The 24,822-nt window shown below is 43.8% G+C and overlaps 1 protein-coding gene across 1 annotated transcript in view; it reads left to right on the forward strand.

Annotated features, from left to right (window-relative positions):
* The window catches only part of LOC137371850 (receptor-type tyrosine-protein phosphatase-like N), a 349,861-nt gene that overhangs the window by 76,548 nt on the left and 248,491 nt on the right, over positions 1-24,822 (forward strand). Inside the window, exons 11-13 of the mRNA XM_068034799.1 lie at positions 742-755; positions 4,451-4,479; positions 9,688-9,752. Of these exons, the coding sequence (XP_067890900.1) occupies positions 742-755; positions 4,451-4,479; positions 9,688-9,752 (108 nt within the window). The remainder of the gene's footprint in view (positions 1-741; positions 756-4,450; positions 4,480-9,687; positions 9,753-24,822) is intronic.

Raw genomic sequence — 24,822 nt, forward strand, 5'->3', positions numbered from 1 at the left:
TAGCCCCACTCCAGAGCCCTGAGTACAAAATCCAGGCTGACGCTCCCAGAGCGGAGAGTGCTGCACTGTCAGAGGTGCTGCCTTTCAGACGAGACGTTAAACGTCTGCCTCCAAGGTGGATATACAAGATCCCATTTTCACGAAGAGCTGAAGGAAATCCTCCTGTGTCCTGGACCAATGTTTACCCCTCAACCGATACACTAAATCCGATTATCTGACCATTATCACATTACAGTTTGTGGGAGCTTGCTGTGCGCAAATTGGCTGCTGCGTTTCCTATATTACAGCAGTGACTACACTTGGGAAAAAAAAATAAGTTCTTAATTAGACGTGAAATGCTTTGGAACGTTGAGGTTGTGAAAGGTGCCATAAAAATGCAAGTTCCGTCTTGTTTCCTTACAAATAGACCCCAAGAAACAGCTACTGATGGTATCGGTCTTGGCAGGCTGGGGGAGCCCAGCTTCCATTAAGTCTCCAAGCTAGAATAGTTTCTCATTAACCGGCCTCTTAATCTATCGAGGGCACATCTTTGCCATCTCATTCGTTTATAATTTAAATAAAAAAAGATGCGAGGAGCTGGGTAATTATTCTGCAGCCTGAAATGGTATCGATTGCTTGGTTTTTGATTAAAGGGCAGCCTCTGGGTGGCTGGAACAGCAGCTTACGAAACGGATTTTGTATTCTGTAAACTCCCCCCTGAATATGGATGTGACCTTCACGCTGGATGTAGGTCACGGTAAGTGTCGCAGACGTCAGTCAGCTCCGCCTCTGTGCACCTGCTCGGGAGAAAGCCGCGGATTAATTAAAACGTCTCCACACTAAAGGCAAAAGGCGAGGAGTCCCCTGCTCCAAACGTTTAGCAGATCTCGTCCGAAGGCTTCTCTTTGTCAGCCTGTTATTTAAAATGATGCCCCCCCCCCCCACCACACACCCACCACCTCCTATTCTATTCCTTGACAGTCATGAAAGATAAAATGGACTCAATGCTGCGCAGGGTGTTCAAAAACATTGACACAGTCCCAAACTACACAAGCTGTTTCTTTCAGTATCGTAATGAGAGTTTATCGCTTCAGGTGGGAGACACTTCTTCAGAATTTTATCTGTGTTCAGTGCCAATAAAATATCAAAAATGGAGCCTTTTTTTCCCCACTCTCTCACTGGAACAGTGATGGTTATCATAGAACTTACAGCACAGGAACAGGCCATTCGACCCCGCTGGTCCATGCTGGTTTAATGCTCCATGAGACTCCTCCCCACCCCTGCTTCATTTCACCCCATCAACATCTCCTTCTATTTCTTTCTCCCTTGTGCGTTTTTCCAGCTTCCCCTTAAATGTATTCACCGCAACCACTCCCTGTGTCAGTGAGTTCCACATTCTCACCACTGTCTCGGTAAAGACATTTCTCCTGAATTCCCTATTGGAATTATTAGTGACTATCTTGTATTGATGACCCCCCAGTTCCGGCCTCCCCTACAAACGGAAACATCTTCGCTACGCCTACCTTATTAAACCCCTTCCGTGCTCTTCAAGCCTTCGATCCCTCCGTCTTCCCTTTTTTTTCTGGAGGAAAGAACCCCAGTCTGTTCAATATTTCCTGATAGGTATAACCTTTGTTCTGTTATCCTCCTCCTAACCCTCCAGTGCCTTTTTAATCGTTGTGTAAAATGGAGAGCAGAGCTGTCCACAGTAACTACGTTTGGACTAACCAAGGGTCTTTAACGTTAATGTGACTTCTCCACTTTTCGATTCGACCCCTCTAGAAATAAACCCCTGTGCTGTGTTTGTCTTCTTCTGGTCTTATTAACCTGCATCGCTACTTTTAATAGTTTGTGTATCTGCAACTCTAGATTCCTCTGTACCTCTGCCCCATTTGGACACTTATTTTTCAAGGAATATGTGGCCTCCTTATTCTTCCTACCAAAAGGGACTGAAGGTTCCTCGAATGCAGAGTTTTGAGAGGATCGATAGTGGAAAAACAATTTTATACCAGTTTTGGTTTTGGCAACAAGGAGCATTGATGTATATTCACTGGAAAAATGGGAAATGAGTGGAAATTTTTTTTTTTTTACAGAGTTATTAGACTGTCGCTGGTTATTGTAGTTAGAGATGCGAATTTAAAATTGTCATCCTTGTGTTCAATTCCCTCCATGGCCTTGCCCCTCCCTATGTCCTGTAACCTCCTCCAGCCCTGCAACCCTCCAATCTCTGCGCTCCTCTGACTCTTACGCACCCCATTTCCTTTGCCCAACCATTGCTGTGCCTTCATTCTGGGGGTATCCAGAACAAGGGGGCGTAACCTTAAAATTAGAACTACACCATTTGGGTTGAAGCACTTCACCCAAAGGATAGTGGAAATCTGGAACTCTCTTCACCAAAAAGCTGCTGAGGCTGAGGGTCAACTGACTATTTTCAAGAGCTCTGGGGAAAATGAAGGTTTAATGATTAAAAGGATCAATTAATGATCTCATAGTTAAGGCGCCCCTAGGTAACAGCGATCATAATATGATTGAATTTTACATTCAGTTTGAAGGAAAGAGTGGGTCCGAGACTAGTGTGTTAAACTTAAATAAGGGAAATTGAGGACATGAAAGCAGAGCTAGCTAAAGTGAACTGGCAAATTAGGTGAAGCAATATGTCACTAGAGATGCAGTGGCAGACATTTAAGGGGATAGTTCAGAATACACAGGATAGATACATTTCAACAAGAAAGGAAAAATTACAAGGGTGGGGCCCACCATCCGTGGTTAACTAAAAAAAGTTAAAGATAGTATCAAAACTTAAAGAAAAAGCATGTAATTGGGCAAAATGGGAGGCAGGTCACAAGATTAGACAGAATATAAAAAAAGCAAAGAATGACTAAAAGATTGATAAGGAAGGTAAAATTAGAGTACGAGAGAAAGCTATCTAGAAATATAAAGACAGATAGTAAGAGTTTCTGTAGATATTTTAAAACGAAAAGAGTCAACAGTGAGCATTGGTCCTATAGAAAGTGAGTCTGGGGAATTAATAATGGATAATGAGATGGTAGATGAATTGAACAGATATTTTGCATTGGTCTTCACTATTGAGGATACAAGTAACATCCCAGTATTAGCTGTAGATCGGGAAATGAAAGGGAAGGAGGAACTCAAGAAAATTACAATCACCAGGGAAGTGGTACTGAATAAATTGTTGGAGCTGCGGGCTGACAAGTCCCTGGGTCCTGATAGACTTCATCCGAGGGTCTTAAAAGAAGTGGCTCGTGAGATAGTTGATGCGTTGGTTTTAGTTTTCCAAAATTCCCTAGATTCGGGAAGGTTCTGTTAGATTGGAAAATAGCTAACGTAACTCCTTTATTCAGAAAGTGAATGAGACAGAAAGCAGGAAAGTACAGGTCAGTTAGCTTAATATCAGTCATAGGGAAAATGATAGAAACTATTATTAAAGACGTTCTAGCAGGGCATTTAGAAAAATTCAAGGTAATCAGGCAGAGTCAACATGGTTTTGTTGAAGGGAAATCATGTTTAATCAATTTATTGGAGTTCTTTGAGGGAGTTACATGTGCTGTGGATGAAGGGGAACCGGTGGATGTATTTTACTGAAATCTCCAGAAGGCATTTGATAAGGTGCCACATCAAAGGTGCCTTATTGAAGAAAATACTCCTGGTGTAGTGGGTAACATATTGGCATGGATAGAAGATTGGCTAGCTAACAGGAAACAGTAGGTATAAAGGGGTAACTTTCTGTTTGGCAAGATGTAACGAGTGGTGTGCCACAGGGATCTGGGCTGGGACTTCAACTTTTTACAATTTATATAAATGACTTAGATGAAGGGACTGAAGGTATGGTTGTTAAATTTGCTGATGACACAAAGAAAGGTAGGAAAGTAAGTTGTGAAGAGGACATAAGGGGGCTACAAAAGTATATAGATAAGTTAAGTGAGTGGGCAAAGACCTGGCAAATCAAGTGTAATATGGGGAAATGTGAAATTGTCCATTTTGGCAGTAAGAATAAAAAAGCATATTATCTAAATGGTGAGAGATTGCAGAGCTCTGAGATGCAGAGGGATCTGGGTGTCCTGGTACAGCAGGTAATTAGGAAAGCTAATAGAATGTTATAGTTTATCGCAAGGGGAATTGATTGCAAAAGTAGGGAGGTTATGCTTCAGTTATACAGGGCATTGGTGAGACCACATCTGGAGTACTGTGTACAGTACTGGTCTCATTTAAGGAAGGATGTAAATGCATTGGAGGCAGTTCAGAGAAGGTTTACTAGACTAATACCTGGAATGGGCGGGTTGTCTTACGAGGAAAGATTGGACAGGCTAGGCTTGTATCCGCTGGAATTTAGAAGAGTAAGAGATGACTTGATTGAAACACAAGATCCTGAGGGGTCTTGACGGGGTGGATGTTGGAGAATCTAGAACTAAGGGTCAATGTTTAAAAATAAGGGGTCGCCCATTTAAGAGAGCAATGAGGAGAAATTATTTCTCTCTGAGGGTTGTGAGTCTTTGGAATTTTCTTCCTCAAAAGGCGGTGGAAGCAGAGTCTTTGAATATTTTTAAGACAGAGGTCGATAGATTCTTGATAAGCAAGGGGGTGAAAGGTTAGTGGGGGTAGGTGGAAATGTGGAGTAATCAGTTCAGCCATGAACTTAGCGAATGGCGGGGCAGGCTCGAGGGCCCGAGTGGCCTACTCCTGAACCTAATTCGTATGTACGTAAGGTAACTGGTTCAATCTTGATTGGAGATTGGGTGGTATTGACTAAGTTTTTGGGATTCCCATGTTTTCACGACTACCTCATGTTAATAGTTTATTTTATTCATTCTTGGGACGTGTGCAACACTGGCTAGGCCAGCATTTATTGCCCATCCCTAATTGCCCCCTAGAAGCTGGTGGTGAGCTGCCTTCTTAACAATTGAATGTCTTACTGGGCCATTTCAGAGGACAATTAAGAGTCAACCACATTGCTGTGGGTCTGGAGTCACATGTAGGCCAGACCAGGTAAGGCCAGCAGATTTCCTTCCCTAAAGGACACTAGTGAACCAGATGGGTTTTTAAGACAATCCAGTGATTTCAGTGTCACCATTACTGATTTTTTTTTTATTCCAGATTTATTTAGTTAACCAAATTTAAATTCCCCAGCTGCCGGGGTGGGATTTGAATTCGTGCCTCTGGAGGTTTAGTCCAGGCCTCTCGGTTGCTCGCCCAGTAACCGAACGACTATGCTATCATACCCCCATAATAGTGAGCAGAATAACCCGCGGCAAATTCCTGGCCAAATTGACAGGAATGGTCAAGAACACCGTGGAAGATCTTTGTACTCACTGGATGTAAATTTAAAATAATTGAAAAGGTCCAATTTGACAATTTATTTTGACTGAATTCCTTGTCAAATGTTCACTTGTAACTATCCTTTCTCTATATTAAATTGCACGTTAGGATTGTTTCAAATCCTGAAAGTTTGTCCCTTCTGAGGAAACCAAACTGTTAAAAAGATTCAAAATTTCAAGAGAAACCGGGTGGGGGGTGCAGGGGAACCTTTTTTTAGTCTCATCAAAATTCAACGCGAGTTTGTTAATTTGTTGGAGGCTAATTTTAATTCAGGAATCAGCAAGTAATCTGACGCAGTTGTGCAATGCATTCTGTCGGAGCCAGTTAATGGAAAACAGAATGATTGCTTTTTACAAGACAGGAATGGATGGTGTGCAGGCACTGCTGCTGTTACTTTGAAAGAATGAGTCTTTCATTCACCTTTTTAACATTTAAAACTAAACATCAAACCGTTCCCTTCAATGAGTCGATGCACCTACCTAGTGTCGACCCTGCAGTGATTCAATGGGGAGGCACATTCCTTTGTAGAGATCAAGGAGAAACGGGAGGTGATCGAAACCCAGTCAGGAAATCACATGGACAAGAGTTGTCTCTAAAATCACTTACCTTCTATATGACGCGCTATCTCCCTCAGTTAGGAACTGGTCCAGTGCTCTCTCGAAGGAGCAGAATCAGCTCCCAGCACACCAGCCGGTAACACATTCCCGAAGCTCTCTGGAAACAGAGGAACTGCCCAATACCCAGTCTATTCCTACTCGACAGTGTTTAAACTCATGCCCCCTGGCCCTCTCCAGTCTGTCAAATGGGGCACGATCCAGTCCTTTAATTATTTTAAAAACATCTATCAGGTCATCCCTAAGTCTACACTGCTTTAGAGGGCCTTAAGCCTGTCTAAGTAACTGTGGTAAAAGAAAATTGTGATAATATACACTAGCATCTCCTCCCATAAACTTCAGGTGATGATATAAGACAACAGAGCACCTGAAATACTGGTAGGTCTAGAAGTTGATGAGTTCTTGGTTACCTGCTGTCCAATCCCTCCATGTATCCCTGTTGGGTTGAAATGGTGAACATAAAAATTGAAAGGTTCCATCAGATCCACAAATCTTTCCCCATTTATTGTGTGCGGCACCTCATCCTCAATCTGAAGTTTCAACATAGAAGGAAGTTCTTCACCCCCCACATCATACATACAAACATTCAAACATATGAATTGGGAGCAGGAGAAGGCCACTCGGCCCCTCGAGCCTGCTCCTTCATTCAATAAGATCATGGCTGATCTGATTGTAACCTCAACTCCACGTTCCTGCGTACCCCCAATAACCTTTCACCCCCTTGCTTATCAAGAATCTATCTGCCTCTGCCTTAAAAATATTCAAAGACTCTGCTTCCACTGCCTTTTGAGGAAGAGTGTTCCAAAGACTCACGACCCTCAGAGAAAAAATTTCTCCTTATCTCTGTCTTAAATGGGCGACCCCTTATTTTTAAACGTTGACCCCTAGTTCTCGATTCTCCCACAAGGGGAAACATCCTTTCTACATCCACCCTGTCAAGACCCCTCTGGATCTTATATGTTTCAATCATGTCTCGTCTTACTCTTCTAAGCTGTAGGGGATGCGAGCGTAGCCTGTCCAATCTTTTCTCATAAGACAACCGACCCATTCCAGGTATTAGTTTAGTAAACTTTCTCTGCATTTACAGCCTTCCTTAAATAAGGAGAACCATACTATACACAGTACTGTCACCAATACGTTACACCCCATACAATGAGCTTTTATTTTCTGCAATAAACTTTGATGTGGTGCCTTCTGGAAATCTAAGTACAGTACCGGTTCCCCTTTATCCATAGCACATGTTACTACTTCAAAGAACTCTAATAAATTGGTTAAACATGATTTCCCTTTCACAAGACTATATTGATTCTGCTTGATTACCTTGAATTTTTCTAAGTGCCCTGCTATAACGTCTTTAATAATAGCTTTTAACAGTTTCCCTATGACGGATGTTCAGCTAACTGGCCTGTAGTTTCCTGCTCTCTGTCTCCCTCCCTTTTTGAATAAAGGAGTTACATTGGCTGTTTTCCAATCTAATGGAACCTTCACCGAATCTAGGGAACTTTGGAAAGTTAAAACCAATACATCAACTATCTCACTAGCCCCTTCTTTCAAGACCCTGTGATTAAGTCCATTAGGACCTGGGGACCTGTCAACCCACAGCTCCAACAATTTGATCAGTACCACTTCCCTGGTGATTGTAATTTTCTTGAGTTCCTCCATCCCTTCCATTTCCTGATTTAGTTATTTCTGGGATGTTACTTGTATCCTCTATATAGTGAAGATCAATGCAAAATACCTGTTCAATTCATCTGCCATCTCATTATCCATTATTAATTCCCCACTCTCACTTTCCATAGGACCAAAGCTCACTTTGTTAACTCTTTTCTGTGTAAATATTTGTAGGAACTCTTACTATCTGTTTTTATATTTCTAGCTAGCTTTCTCTCGTACTCTAATTTTTTCCTCCTTATTAATCTTTTAGTCATTCTTTGCTGGTTTTTATATTCTGCCCAATCTTCTGACCTGCCTCCCATCTTTGCGCAATTTATATGCTTTTTCTTTAAGTTTGATATTATCTTTAACTGTTTTAGTTAACCATGGATGGTGGGTCCTTCCCTTGGAATTTTTCTCTCTCATTAGAATGTATCTATCCTGTGTATTCTGAAATATCCCCTTAAATTCTGCCACTGCATCTCTAAAGACCTATCCCTTAACTTAATTTGCCAGTTCACTTTAGCTCTGCTTTCATGTCCTCATAATTACCCTTATTTACGTTTAAAATATTAGTCTTAGACCCACTTTTCTCTCCCTCAAACTGAATGTAAAATTCAATCATATTATGATCACTGCTACCTAGGGGCGCCTTAACTGTGAGGTCATTAATTAATCCCATCTCATTGCACAATGCCAGGTCTAGTATAGCCTGCTCTCTGGCTCCAAAAAGTACTGTTCTAAGAAAATATCCTTAAAACATTCTATGAACTGCTCATCTAGGCTACCTTTGCCCATCTGATTTTTCCAATCTATATGTAGATAAAAATCCCCCATGATTATCACTGTACCTTTCTGACAAGCTCCCACCTGTCCTACCAGGCGGTTACTGTTAGGGGCCCTGTAAACCACTCCCACAAGTGACTTCTTGCCTTTATCATTTTTTATCTCTACTGAAACCACTTCTCACCCTGCACCCCGTACCTGCGCCGTTGCTAGCCCCTGCACTGGACTTTGCTATGGTAATCCCCCTCCCTAATCCTATCTCCCTGTTCTTTGCTCCTACACTTTTAATACTTTTCCTCTTCATCCTATTCATCTAATTCCCTCTTAATGTGATTAACTCGGCTTCAACAGGTAGCTGTGGAACATCATTCTACGTTCAAACAACTTTTTCTGCTAGTACTGACACTCTGTTTCTGGCCCCATATTCCTGATCCACCTATGAATGGATGTGATCTTTCACCATTTACCCTCCCAAATTATGAAAGCGTTTGGAACACTTCTACAAGTAGGTATGTTTTGAACCAACATCACTAAAAAGTCACATCTGGTGATTTATCATTTGTCGCATTGCTGTTTGTGGGATCTTGCTGTGTGAAAATTGACTGCCGCGTTTCCTACATTACAACAGTGACTACATTTCAAATAAGGTTTTCATTGGCTGTGAAGCACATTTGGACCTCCTGAAATTGTGAAAGGTGTGTTGTAAACGCACTCTCGCACGCGCACTCTCCCAGATGCTGTCCAGTGCAGTATGGTTAGATGCAGAGTCTGCCCAACAGTAACTTGCTTATAACTTTATTCCAGCAAATTTCACATCCACAGGAGATTCCCAGGTGCTTCTGTCAATGGATTGCATCTTTGAAGTGTAGTTGCTGTCATTTTATAGATGGAAACATCAAAGTCCCACCAATTGTGAATGAGAAAGTGACCATTCTGATTCATTTGTTGAGGGATATATATTGGGCTGGGACCCTGGGAGGAGACCATGTTCTTGTAGCATCATGGGGCTTCTTGCATCCAGCTCAGTGGGCAGACGTGGCCTCGGGTTTAACGTCTGAGATGACGGGATTCCTGACTGCTGAACTCACTTGGTGTTACGTTGGAATGTCAGTCTAGATTATGAAGTCCTGAAGTGAGTCTTGAACCATGACCTTCTGACTGAGAATGGGATAACTCATGGCATTGTAAGAGTGTGTAATTCCTGATGGCACTAGGTATGTGGTAATCCTTGTCACAGTATGGGTGTGTTATATCACATGACACTGGGTGTGTAATAACTCGTGGCACTGAGCAGAAATGCTTCTCCTTTTTCCTGTTCCAGTTGCCGACAAGGCGTTCTTGGAAGCGGAGACTGGTTTGAAGATCGTGCAGGCTGGCGTGGGTGAGGTAAGTGACAACATCCTTCTCCAATTCTCCATGGTCGCTGGGCACCATGGTTTCAGGCAAGGCAGCACTGCACAGGTATTAGAGTGGTGAGAGTAGCAGAGGAACAGTTTTGCTGGATGTTCACCAAAGTTTTATAGAACTGTAACATAACTTCTACCACTTCGTGTTCAAGCCCCCTTTGCGATAAACATTCCATTAGTCTTTTTACATTTTTTTGTACCTTTTGTGCTAGTTTTTAGTGACATCTGTATTTGGACCCCTAAATCTCTCTGCTCCTTCAAAGTTCTGCACCTTTCCCCATTTAGGCAATAGTCTGCTCTGTCTATCTGAGGTCCAAAGTTGATGACCTCACATTTTCCCACATTGAGCTCCCATTTGTCACCGTTTAACCCAGTAATGGTAGCGTAGTGGTAATGTTCCTGGACTAATAATCCAGAGATCCAGACTACTGTTCCGGAGACTCGGGTTCAAACCTCACCACGGCAACTGGTGAAATTAAATTCCGTTAATTAAATAACTATGGAATAAAATGCTAGTCTCAATAATGGTGACCATGTAACTACCGGATTGTTGTGAAAACCCATCTGGTTCACTGATGTCCTTTTAAGGAAGGAAATCTGCCATCCTCACCTGGTCTGGCCTACATGTGACTCCAGACCCACAGCAATGTGGTTGACTCTTAACTCCCCTCTGAAATGGCCTAACAAGCCACTCAATTCTCTCAAAACCACGACTGAAAAGTCGTTGAAAAAGAATAAAATCGGACGGACCCACCTGGCTTTGACCCAGGCACTGGAAACAACAAAGGCACACCCAGCCAAGTCAATCCTGCAAAGCCGTCCTCTTTAACATCTGGGAACTTGTGCCAAAATTAGGAGAGCCTTCCCACAGACGAATTGAGCAACAGCTTGACGTTGTCGTACTCATGGAATCATACCTTTTACCGACAATGTCCCAGACACCGCCATCACCATCCCTGGGTATGTCCTGTCCCACTGGCAGGACACACCCACCAGAGGTGGCGACACAGTGGTATACAATCAGGAGGGAGTTGTCCCAGGAGTCCTCAACGTCGGCTCTGGACCCAATGAAGTCTCACGGCATCAGGTCAAACATGGGCAAGGAAACCTCCTGCTGATTACCAGTGTGAGACGCTATCAACATGCTAATTGGGTTAGATTCAAAATAGATCTAGCAGCTCAAAACTGGGCATCCATGAACCACTGTGGGCCATCAGCAGCAGCAGAATTGTATTCAACCGCAGTCTGTAACCTCACGGCCTGGCATATCCCTCACTCTACCAATACCATTAAGCCAGGGGACCAACCCTGGTTCAATGAGGAGTGCAGGCGAGCATGCCAGGAACAGCACCTTTAAAATGAGGTGTCAACCTGGTGAAGCTACAATACACGGACTGTGTATGCACGCTAAACAGCAGAAGTAGCATGCGATAGATAGAGCTAAGCAATCCCATAACCAAAGGATTAGATTGAAACTGTGCAGTCCTGCCACATCCAGTTGTAAATGGTGGTGGACATTTAAACAACTAACTGGAGGAGGAGGAGGCTCCAAAAACAACCTCCTCCTCAATGATGGCAAAGTCCAGCATGTCAGTGCAAAAGAGAAGGTTGAAGCATTTGCAACCATCTTCAGCCACAAGTGCTGAGTGAATGATCTATCTCGGCCTCCTCCTGAGGTCCCCAGCATCACAGATGCCAGTCTTCAGACAATATGATTCACTCCATATCAAGAAACGGCTATAGGCACTGGATGCTGCAAAGGCTGTGGGCCCTGACAACATTCCAACAATAGTACTGAAGGATTGTGCTCCAGAACTAAACAAACTGTTCCAGTACAGCTACAATACTGGCACCTACCCAGCAACGTGGAAAATTGCCCAGGATGTCCTGTGCACAAAAAGCAGGACAAATCCAACACGGCCAATTACCGCCCTATCAGTCCACTCTCGATCATCAGCCAAGCAAATGGCTGTTGAGTATTTTGTTTAGCTGAAACAAGCGCAATGTGTGTACATGTTCTTTCTGTCTGCAAAGAACAGGGCCCTGTGTATTAATATATGTAGCTTCCAGTACACGCAAATCACTGCGAGCCCTACTGACAATCTTAAATTGGTTGTCAGTGTAATTCTTAGCACACTGTAGATTATTTAGCGAATGTTGTCCAATCGCAGAATCACATCTAATGTTGGACACTCTTTTGAGTTTTGCAAGCACCGGCTGGTTTGGTACGGCCTGTAACTTGCCTGTTGCGAACAGCCGAAGGGACAGTGTGGTGCATTTGATACAATAACCAGTCTTTCAGACGTACAGCCTATATACCTAGCATCACACTGGCATTGAAATTCATACATCACGTTGCTCATTTGTGAGATAGGCAGGACGTCTTTTTGGCTTGACAGCAGCATCTGTTAGTGGCGAACACCTCATGTTTTGTTACTGCATAGTAGCAGCGTGAAACAGCTAGCTTTACCTGTTGCTCAAATTTTTGGGATACATTACTATTCCAGGGTAATTTGAGGTTGACTGAGCACTTTTCAGGGCCGAAAATGACTGCCTTAGGCTCGTCCATAAGTTTGCGCGATATACAGCGAGAAATGATCCGATTAGGGTCGCCATCAAACTTGCATGGTGAGCAAATGGCTTGGGCTCTACTTCCGAGGTTGCCGATAAGGCCAGTCTTATAGTGCGTGGAACTGTAAGAATCCCAAAGTTTGGCATTTAACTGTCAGTCACCATAAACTGGTGCATTCTCCATGGCAATGCCTCTACCAATCAGAGTTCACTTGCCACCCCTCTTCTTGTACAGTATAAAGTTGTTGCATTCCCTTACATTGGTACTCTTGTGGATTCTCCTGATGAGTGCAAGACAAAACGCTTCGACAACAGGCCTCTATTTTCAGCAATTCTCCACTTTCCTGCATGGGTGCAGCTCCAACAACACTCAAGAGGCTCGACACCAGCCAGGACAAAGCAGTCCGCTTGATTGGCACCCCATCCACCACATTCAACGTTTACTTCCTCTATCACCAACACACAGTGGCATCAGTGCGTATCATATACAGAATGCACTGCAGCAACGCATCAAGGCTCCTTTGGCAGCATCTTCCAAACCCGCGACCTCTGTCACCTAGAAGGACAAGGGCAGCAGACACATGAAAACACCACCACCTGCAAGTTTCCATCCAAGCCACACACCATCCTGACTTGGAACTATATCGCCGTTCCTTCACTGTTGCTGGGTCAAAATCCTGGAACTCCCTTCCTAACAGCACTGTGGGTGTACCTACCTCACACAGACTGCAGTGGCTCAAGAAGGCAGCTCACCACCACCTTCTCAATGGCAATTAGGGATGAGCAATAGATGCTGGCCTAGCCACCACATCCCAGGACCATAGATTCAGCGAGTTTCTTTTCAATATATCAATGGCCCTTTGCAACTTTATGCTCCCATCTGCACTGTTCACTGCATCACCCATGGGTGTCAGGTATGGGTGGGGGTACGGTGTATACCAATGCTGAAGACAATGTGGCCAATGGAGTACAGGCGCGTGTGCACGCACACACAGAACAGTTTGCAGTCTGAGAACATCAAAGGAGGTTGGCATGAAGCCTGAAATGAGAGACATTTACGGGGCAATTAATTAACGGCCCATAAAAATTCAAGAGAGGCTCTCTGCTGATCACTGTGCTTGCTTTTCTGTTTCCAGCTCCCTTCCTCCCCCATTATGTTTACTAATTGGGGAGGTGTCACAGTTCAAAGGCAGTGACCTTCTAAAGAGAGAATAATGCCCTGTTTATTTCCCAATTCCTTTTGCATTTCCTCTTTGTTCTAAGGAGCGATTCAGCTCCAGTAGAAGCATTGCTTGTGCATAGAACTATAGAAAAAGTACAACACAGGAAGAGGCCATTCAGCCCATCGTGTCCGTGCCAGCCTAATAAACTAGCCTCCCGAACTAATGCCACCTTCCAGCACCTGGTCCATAGCCTTGCAGGTTACAACATTTCAGGTGCATGTCTAGGTACCTTTTAAAAGAATTGAGGGTTTCTGCCTCCACCACCATTCCTGGCAGTGAATTCCAGACACCCAACATCCTCTGGGTGAAAAAGTTTCCCCTCATGTCTCCACTAATCCTTCTACCAATCACCTTAAATCTGTGCCCTCTGGTAATTGACCTCTCTGCTAGGGGAAACAGGTCCTTTTTGTCCTATCTAGGCCCCTCATAATTTTGTTAATCAATCAAGTCACCCCTCAGCCTCCTCAGTTCCAGGGAAAACAACCTCAGCCTATCCGATCTTTCCTCATAGCTGCAACCTTCAAGCTTTGGCAACATTCTTTTAAATCTCCTCTGTACTCTCCAGAGCAGTTATGTCCTTTCTGTAATGTGACCAGAACTGCACGCAATACTGCAGCTACGGCCTTACCAGTGTGTTGTACAGTTCCGGCATAATGTCCCTGCTTTTGCACTCTATACCTCGGCCAATAAAGGAAAGCATTCCATATGCCTTCTTCACTCTATCTTCCTGTCCTGCCACCTTCAGGGACCAGTGGACATGCACCTTCTACCCCTCTCAATATCCTCCCGTTTATTGTGTATTCCCTCGCTTTATTTGCCCTCCTCAAATGCATTACCTCACACTTCTCTGGACTGAATTCCATTTGCCACTTTTCCACCCACTCAACCAAACCATTGATATCATTCTGGAGTCCAATGCTATCCTTCTCACTATTAATTACACGGCCAATTTTTGTGTCATCAGCAAATTTCCCAATCATGCCTCCCACATTAAGTCCAAATCATTAATATATACCACAAACAGGAAGGGACCCAACACTGAACCCTGTGGAATGCCACTGGAAACTGCTTTCCATTCGCAAAAACATCTGTAGACGACTATCCTTTGTTCCCTGTCCCTGAGCCAATTCTGGATCCAATCTGCCACATTCCCCTGTATCCCATGGGCTTTCATTTTACTGACCAGTCTGCCATGCGGGACCTTGTCAAATGCCTTACTAAAATCCATGTAGATCACATCTACTGCACTATCCTCATCAATCCTCCTTGTTACTTCCTCAAAAAACTCAGAACTAAGTTAATAAGACATGACTTTACCTCAACAAATCCATGCTGACTATCCCCGATCAATCCGTGCCTTTCCAAGTGACAGAATCTATTCTGAGGGATAGGATAAACTAACAATTTACCCACCACTGAGGTCAGACTGACTGGCCTATAATTACCTGGCTTATCTCTCGCACCCTTTTTAAACAATGGTGCAATGTTCGGAGACCTCCAATCATCTGCTACCACGCCTGTATCTAGTGAGGATTTGAAGATGATCCTCAGCACATCCGCTATTTCCTCCCTGACTTCCGTCAACAACCTGGGATGCAATCTATCTTGACCTGGTGACTTATCCACTTTCAGGAATGTCAGACCCTCAAGCACTTCCTCTCTCATTATGCTGATCTAATATTTCACACTCTTCCTCTTTAACTACAATGTCTGCATCAACCCTCTCCTTTGTGAAGGCAAAGACAAAAAACTCCTTAAGAACCCTGCCCACATCTTCTCCATCCACGCATAAGTTCCCTTGTACATCTCTGACAGGCCCCACCCTTTCTTTAGTTATCCTCTTACTCTTAATGTACTGATAAACTACTTTGGGCTTTCTTTGATTTTACCTGCCAATAATTTTTCATGTCCTCTCTTTGCTTTTCTAATTTCCTTTTTTACTTCACCCCTGCACTTTCTATACTCCTCTAGGCTTTCCTAAAGTATTAAGATATTTGTGATCATCGTAGCTTTCTTTTTTTGCTTTAACTTACCCTGTAAGCTTCTAGATAACCAGAGAACTCTAGATTTGGCAGTACCGCCCTTTATCTTTGTGGGGACATGCCTACACTGTGCCTGTAGTAGCTTGCTCTTGAATGCCTCCCACTTGTTTGCCACTGATTTTCCTTCCAGTAGCTGTATCCAGTCCACCTTCGCTAGGTCACCTCTCAGTTTTGTAAAATTTGCCTTCCCCCAATTTAGAACCTTTGCTCCTGTTTTATCTTTGTCCTTTTCCATGATTATGCTAAAACTAACTGCATTATGGTCACTATCTCCAAAATGGTCACCCATTTTGTTACTTCCTCCACTTCATTACTGAAAACGAAATCCAGAATTACGCCCCCTCTCGCTGAGCTTGTGCTGACTAAAAAAGTTTTCTTGATCACAGTTCAAGAGTTTTGTCCCTCTGTGCCCTTCACACTGTTTGTATCCCAGTCTATATTGGGGTAGTTGAAATCCCCAACTATTATTGCCCTAAAGTTATTACACTCAGAAATTTGCCTACATATTTGTTCTTCTATCTCCCTCTCACTATTTGGGGGTCTGTAGTATACTCCCAGTAATGTGGCTGCCCCCTTTTTATTTGAGCTCCATACATATGGCCTCATTTGATGATTCATTTAGCATATCATCCCTTCTCAAAGCTGTTATTGATTCCATAACTAATAATGCTACACCCCCTCCTTTTTTTTTATCCCCCTCTCTATCCTGCCTGAAAACTCTATATCCAAGGATGTTGAGTTGCCATTCATGCCCGTCTTTAAGCCATGTCTGTGCCCTCACTCATCGGCTTTATTTACTATACTCCTTGTATTTAAATAAGTACCTTTTAACACTGCCAAATTCCATAGGATCTAATGTGTAAGCTAACTTAAAGAAATCAGCAATCTAATGTAAATTGTTTTATAACAAGTGTATTTTTAAAGTGCGTTTAATGTAAAACGTCCCAACCCGCTTCACGGGTGTGTTGCAAAACAAAATGTGACAATGATCCTCACAGTCATAATCGCACAGAAGGCTGCCATTCGGCCCATTGAATCCATGCCAATTCTCTAGAACAATCCAGTCAGTCCCATTTCCCCCGCTCGATCCCTGTAGCCTTGCAAGTTTATTCATCCAGTTTCCTTTTGAAATCATTGTCTCTGCTTCCACCACCCTCGTAGGCAGTGAATCCCAGGTCGTTACCACTCGCTGTGTTCAAAAAGTTCTCCCCCATCCCCTCTGTATCTGTTGCCCAAAACCTTCAATCTGTGTCCCCTAGTCCTTGTACTATCAGATTATAGGAACGGCTTTTCTTTGTCTATTTTATCTGAACTTGTCATAATCTTGTACACCTCTATCAAATCTTGCCTCAATCTCCTTTGCTCCAAGGAGAACAAACCCACATAAGGAGGTATTAGGTCAGCTGACCAAAAACTTGGTCCAAGAAGTAGATTTTAAAGAGAGTCTTAAAGGAGGAAAGCGAGGTAGCGAGGTTAGGGAGGGAATTCCAGAGCTTGGGTCCCAGGCAGCTGAAGGTGTGTTCACCAATGGTGGAGCGATTAAATTTGGAGACGTTCAAGTGGCCAGAATTAGATGACCGCCAAAATCTTTTGTTTATTCTTTCGTGGGATGTGGGCATCGCTGGCAAGGCCAGCATTTGTTGCCCATCCCTAATTCCCCTTGAATGGCTTGCTGGGCCATTTCAGAGGGCGTTTCAGAGTTAACCACATCGCTGTGGGTCTGGAGTTACATGTAGGCCAGACCAGGTAAGGACAGCAGATTTCCTTCCCTAAAGGACATTAGTGAACCAGATGGGTTTATACAACAATCGATGGTTTCATGGCACCATTACTGAGACTAGCTTTCAATTCCATATTTTTTCATTAATTATTGAATTTTATTAATTGAATTTAAATTCCACCTGCTGCTTTGGTGGGGTTTGAACCCATGACCCCAGGGCATTAGCCTGGGCCTCTGGATTACTAGTTCAGTGACATTACCACGCCACCGTCTTGGAGGGTTATGCGGCTGGAGGAGATTACAGAGATAGGGAAGGGTGAGGCCATAGAGGGATTTGAAAACCAGGATGAGAATTTTTAAATTGTCTCGGCTGGGAGCCAGTGTAGGTCAGTGAGCACGGGTGATTGGTAAATGGGACTTTGTGTGCCTTAGGACACAGGTGCAGAGTTTGGATGACCTCAGGTTTGCAGAGGATAGAATGTGGGGGCTCAGCCAGAAGTGCATTGGAATAATCAAGTCCTGAATGAGGTTTCAGCAGCAGATGAGCTGAGACGGGCAGTGTTAGAGGTGGAAATAGGTGGTCTTTGTGTGAATATGTGGTCAAATATAACACCAACATTACGATCAGACTAGACTGGCTTCCTCTCAGATTATTGCCAGTCGGTAGCAAGGGAATGGAGTTTCGGTCTTCCCAATATTTACTTGGAAATTTTTGCTCATCCAGTACTGGATGTCTGATAAGCAGTCTGATAATTTAGCAACAGTGGAGGAGTTGAGAGCAATGGTGGTGAGGTAGAATTGAGTTGGCGTACATGTGAAAATTCATGCTGTTTTTGGGTGATATTCACCGAGGAACAATATGTAGATGAGAAATAGGAGGAGGCCAACGATAGACCCTTGGGAGGCAGCAGAGGTAACAGTGTGGGAGTGGGAAGAGAAACCATTGCAGGTGATTCTCTGCTTACAATTAGATAAGAATGGAACCAGGTGAGAGCAGTCCCACCCAGCTGGACGACTGTGGAGAGGCGTTGGAGGGGGATGGTGTGGTCAACTGTGCCAAAGGCTTGAGACAGGTTAAGAAGGGAAAGTTTACCTTTGACACAGCCACACAGGATGTCATTTGTGACTTTGATAAGAGCCGTTTCAGTACTGTGGCAGGGACAGAAACCTGAATGGAGAGAGTCAAACATGGAATTCCGGGAAAGACAGGAAGGTGACAACATGTTCGAGGACTTTGGAGAGGAATGGGAGGTTTGGGTGGTAGTTCACAAGGATGATGGAGTCAAAAGTTGTTTTTTTGAGGAGAGGTGATGATGGCAGATTTAAAGGAGAGGGGAGTAACACCTGAAGAGAGAAGACCATTAACAATATTGGCTAGCACGGGGACCAGGAGAGGAATTGCGTGATCAGAGGTTTAGTGGGAATAGGGTCGAGGGAGCAGGAGGTGGGTCTGATGGACAAAATGAGCTCTGAAGGCATGAGGGGGCGATAGGAGAAAAACTAGAGGGAGATATGAGTTCAGGGCTAGGGTCGTGGGAAGCTATTAGAGGAAGTCTGGCCAGGTGGGCTAGTGGCAGCTGATTGGATGGTGTCAATCTTGGTAACAAAGAAATCAATGAGCTCAGCACCCTTATTGATGGAGGTGGGAGAGGGGTATAAGATGGTTTGCAGTAGACAAAAGAAGCTGGGGGTTATCTTTGCATCCCAGGATGATCCCGGAATAGTGAGCAGTTTTAGCAGCCAGATCTAGCACTTATCAGTGTTATTAAGCAAAATTTGATTCCAAGACACAAGGAGATATTGGGACAGATGATTAAAAGCTTGATAAAGAAATGTTTTAAGGAGCATCATAAAGGAGAAGAGAGAGAGGGAGAGATTCAGGGTGTGAAATCCAGAGCTTGGGATGAAAGTCAAGGATGTGCCAGAGACCAGAACTGGAGCAGTGCAGAAATCTCAGAGTTTGGAAGAGGTTATAGAGGAAAGAGTGAGCAAATTATCTACCAGGTCAACTAATTTGGTTCAAGCCACACACCCGGACATGAGTATGTATGTTGGGTTCATGCTCCCGTGCAGTACTGAGGGAGTGCTGCATTGTCAGAGCTGCCGTCTTCCAACTGAGACATCAAACCAAAGCCCGTCTATCTTCCCAGATGGACGGAAAAGATGCCTTGCCGCTATTTCAAAGGAGGGCAGTGGAGTTCTGCCCAGTGTCCTGGCCTAATAATCTGTCCACTAGCATCACTAAAGAAAAACGTTATCTGGTTATTTATCAGATTTGTGGGAGCTTATTGTGCACAAATTGGCTGTTGCATTTCCAACATTGCAACAGTATCTACACTTCAAAATTGGCTATAAAACAAACTGGGACATCTCGAAGATGTGAAAGGGGCTATATAAATGCGAAATAAAAACAAGAAATACTGGAACCACTCGGCAGGTCTGGCAGCATCTGTGGAAAGAGAAGCAGAGTTAATGTTTCGGGTCAGTGACCCTTCTTTGGAACTAGCAAATGTTAGAAATGTCAAAGGTTATAAGCAAGTGAGGCGGGGGTGGTGCAAGAGATAACAAAGGAGAAGGTGTAGATTGGACAAGGCCACATAGCTGACCAAAAGGTCATAGAGCAAAGGCAAACAATATGTTAATGGTGTGTTGAAAGACAAAGCATTAGTACAGATAGGGTGTTAACAGATTGAAGATTGAACAGCAGCAAGTGCAAACATGAAAAAAAAACAGTGGGTAAGCAAACTGAACAAACTAAGATGAAATGAAATAAACAAAAAAAATTTTGTAAAAAAATAACTAAAAATAAAAGTAAAATGGGGGGCCCGTCATGCTCTGAAATTATTGAACTCAATGTTCAGTCCGGCAGGCTGTAGTGTGCCTAATTGGTAAATGAGATGCTGTTCCTCGAGCTTGCGTTGATGTTCACTGGAACACTGCAGCAATCCCAGGACAGAGATGTGAGCATGAGAGCAGGGGGGAGTGTTGAAATGGCAAGAAACTGGAAGCTTGGGGTCCTGCTTGCGGACTGAGCAGAGGTATTCCGCAAAGCGGTCACCCAGTCTGCGTTTGGTCTCCCCAGTGTAGAGGAGACCACATTGTGAGCAGCGAATACAGTATACTACATTGAAAGAAGTACAAGTAAATCACTGCTTCACCTGAAAGGAGTGTTTGGGGCCTTGGATAGTGAGGAGAGAGGAGATAAATGGGCAGGTATTACACCTCCTGCGATTGCAGGGGAAGGTGCCATGGGACGGAGACGAGGTGGTGGGGGTAATGGGGAGTGGACCAGGGTGTCGCGGAGGGAACGATCCCTTCGGAATTCTGACACTACCAAACGCATCTTCCCCTCCCTTCCCCTCCCTTCCCCTGTCCGTATTCCGAAGGGATCGTTCCCTCCGCGACACCCTGGTCCACTCCTCCATTACCCCCCCACCTCGTCCCCGTCCCATGGCACCTTCCCCTGCAGGAGGTGTAATACCTGCCCATTTATCTCCTCTCTCCTCACTATCCCAGGCCCTAAACACTCCTTTCAGGTGAAGCAGCAATTTACTTGTACTTCTTTCAATGTAGTATAGATTAGATTAGATTAGAGATACAGCACTGAAACAGGCCCACCGAGTCTGTGCCGACCATCAACCACCCATTTATACTAATCCTACACTAATCCCATATTCCTACCAAACATCCCCACCTGTCCCTATATTTCCCTACCACCTACCTATACTAGTGACAATTTATAATGGCCAATTTACCTATCAACCTGCAAGTCTTTTGGCTTGTGGGAGGAAACCGGAGCACCCGGAGGAAACCCACGCAGACACAGGGAGAACTTGCAAACTCCACACAGGCAGTACCCAGAATTGAACCCGGGTCGCTGGAGCTGTGAGGCTGCGGTGCTAACCACTGCGCCACTGTGCCGCCCTACTGTATTCGCTGCTCACAGTGTGGTCTCCTCTACATTGGGGAGACTAAGCGCAGACTGGGTGACCGCTTTGCGGAACATCTCCGCTCAGTCCGCAAGCAGGACCCCGAGCTTCCGGTTGCTTGCCATTTCAACACTCCCCCCTGCTCTCATGCTCACATCTCTGTCCTGGGCTTGCTACAGTGTTCCAGTGAACATCAACGCAAGCTCGAGGAACAGCATCTCATTTACCGATTAGGCACACTACAGCCTGCCGGACTGAACATTGAGTTCAATAATTTCAGAGCATGACGGGACCTCCATTTTACTTTTATTTTTAGTTATTTTCTTCTTTTTTACATTTTTTACAATTTTTTTTTCGTTTGTCATTTCATCTTAGTTAGTTCAGTTTGCTTACCCACTGTTTTTTTTTCATTTTTGTACTTGCTGCTGTTCAGTCTTCAGTCCGTTAACACCCTATCTATACTAATGCTTTGTCTTTCAACACGCCATTAACATATTGTTTGCCTTTGCTCTACAATCTTTTGGTCAGCTATGTGGCCTTGTCCAATCTACACCTCCTTTGTTATCTCTTGCCTCACCCCCACCTCACTTGCTTATAACCTTTGACATTTCTAACATTTGCTAGTTCCAAAGAAGGGTCACTGACCAGAAACATTAACTCTGCTTCTCTTTCCACAGATGCTGCCAGACCTGCTGAGTGGTTCCAGCATTTCTTGCTTTTATTTCAGATTTCCAGCATCTGCAGTATTTTGCTTTTATATTATATAGATGCGAATTGGTCTTTGTGTTCCTATGTCATTGTTACGACTGAGGTGGGAGGAGTGCACTGTGTATTCTAGTCCCACTTCTCCACAGGTCACAACATATATTTAAATTTTCCCACTTAGCGATACAGTCGATCATATACTCTCTCTTTCCAGATAGAACACACTAACCAGGTTTCTTTAATGAATAACAAAATTATCAGTTTATTATAAAACAAGTCTTAACCACTAATGGAGTAAAGCATAAACACACATTGAAATTTTAAAGTCCCTTTTTTTCTACCTTAGCCCCTCACTCTCTCTCAAACCCACCGGTTAATCAGAAAAATAAAAGGGATTTTAGTTCAGAGCTCTGTTACAGACAAAAAAAAGCACTTGGGCTGAATACATGCTCATTCCTGAAGAAAACAGCCGATGAGATATGTTGTGTTCCAAAACTGGCATACAGTCTAAAAGTGCTTTGAGATGTGCAGTGGTCATGAAAAAAGCTATAGAAATGCAAGTCAGTCTTTTTCTGTCAGTCAATCACGGGATAAATACAAGCAGACATTTTAATCACTCCACCATTCAGCTGCCTGTAGACGTGTGGTGTTGAGAATTAATTTCGCAGGCTTTACTTCAAAGACAGGCGATGAGATGAATTGACAGTAGATTTTTCAGGGTCTTTTAGAGAGTTGCTGGAAAGTGAGCTGGGTTGTTGTCTTCTCTCTTTCTTTGGAATTCTCTCCTTCTGCAGAAGATTTGATTTTTATCTCATTCCAGAAGGTAAATCACACTGACACCGCAACTAAAAGCGGCAGGTGTGCGCTGCTGCCCCCAGGCTTATCCTATCAAGGGGCGCGCCTGTCACTTTCTCTGCCCACATCTTCCCCTGTTAACAGGGTTTCTGTTCTATTTTTAACTTGAATCATGTGACAACCAGTAAACATTGTTGCCAAACCAGTTCTTTCAGTGACCCCTTAATGACTCTTTTGGGGAAAAAATGGGTCCAACATTCGTCAGGGGACTGTGTGAATTACTCAAAAATATTTTTAGGCGAGGAAAAAAAAAGAAAGCGCCTTCGTTATATTACAACAACGACTGCGCTTCAAAAATACTTCATTAGCTGTAAAGCACTTTGAGATGTACAGTGGTCATGAAAAATGCTATAGAAATGTAAGTCAGTCCTTGTCAGTCGGGATTAATACCAGCTGTATTTAGATTGCGCTGCCAGTGCTGCGCTCTGGGAACCTGAGGCAGTCTGGACTTGCCTCCCTGAACTTCAGGTACCTCTGCTTGCTCTCTCAGCTAGCCTGGCCAGGCACATGCGACTTGCCTCCCAGAACCTAATACCTCTCTCTCTCTCTCTCTCTCTGTCTCTCTCTCTGTCTCTCTCTCTGTCTCTCTCTCTGTCTCTCTCTCTGTCTCTCTCTCTGTCTCTCTCTCTGTCTCTCTCTCTCTGTCTCTCTCTCTGTCTCTCTCTCTGTCTCTCTCTCTGTCTCTCTCTCTGTCTCTGTCTCTCTCTCTCTCTCTGTCTCTCTCTCTCTCTCTCTCTCTCTCTCTGTCTCTCTCTCTCTCTCTCTCTGTCTCTCTCTCTCTCTCTCTCTGTCTCTCTCTCTCTCTCTCTCTGTCTCTCTCTCTCTCTCTCTCTGTCTCTCTCTCTCTCTCTGTCTCTCTCTCTCTCTCTGTCTCTCTCTCTCTCTCTGTCTCTCTCTCTCTCTCTGTCTCTCTCTCTCTCTCTCTCCCTCCTGTAAGACACTGCTTAAAACCTCCTCCTTTGACCAAGTTTTTGGTCACCTGACCTAATGTTGCCGATAGCTCGGTGTCGAATTTTGCTTTATAATGTTCCTGTGGATCACCTTGGGATATTTTATTATGCTAAGGCGCTATATAAGGAATGAAAAACTCCCTTCCTAACAGCACTGTGGGTGTACCGACACCACATGGACTACAGCGGTTCAAGAAGGCAGCTCACCACCACCTTCTCGAGGGCAATTAGGGATGGGTAATAAATGCTGGCCTGGCCAGCGAAACCCACATCCCATGAATGAACAAAAAAAATATAAATGCAAGTTGCTGCTGTTTTTAAAATCAGTAGTCACATAAATGCCTAGTTTAACTAAACAAAAATGATTCAATGCACATTGGGCAATAAATTATTTTTGGAAATGCAACCACACTAAATGTAATTCCTCCATCTCTCTCTTACAGAATCTTTTATATTCCCATTTATAGTATGGTCAGTGAGGTCCAAATCAGCAGTGATCTGTTCATAGCCCAGTTCGAGACTCAAAGAACCTTTGACCCTTAGGCTGGTGCCAAAATCAAATGTGCATCACAATCCTATTCATCAAATCATCCGTGTTTTGGACCAGATAATTTTATTTCATGATCATTTATCCGAAACCAGCTTGAGTTATTGCAGTGTGATTTAGTGGCCTCAGTCCCTCCTAAACCTGACCCCCCCACCCCTCCCGCCCCAATCTCTCTACCCTTCCACGTCATTCCGCTTTCTCTTGTTCAAAGTATAGTTACTACGCTTTTTTTAAACTAAATTAGGCCGACTGAAGCTCATCTCTGTCATGGTTATCCGTGCCCTTTGACTGCGTTCCAAATTCCCCCAGTGTCTTTGACGTCAGTTCCTCACGTGTAGATTTTTTTTCCAAGCACTTCTCGTCTTTTGAGGAAAGAAACTTTTTCTAAACACTGTTTTGGATTTACTCTTTTGAAATACGTGTGTCGTCTTGTCTTATTTACCGTGAAGTAATAAAAGACATACTGTGGTGTCGTGGTTACACTCCTGGTCGAGACTAATAAGCCAGG

Source organism: Heterodontus francisci, chromosome 7, assembly GCF_036365525.1.
Source record: "Heterodontus francisci isolate sHetFra1 chromosome 7, sHetFra1.hap1, whole genome shotgun sequence".
Classification (NCBI taxonomy): domain Eukaryota; kingdom Metazoa; phylum Chordata; class Chondrichthyes; order Heterodontiformes; family Heterodontidae; genus Heterodontus; species Heterodontus francisci.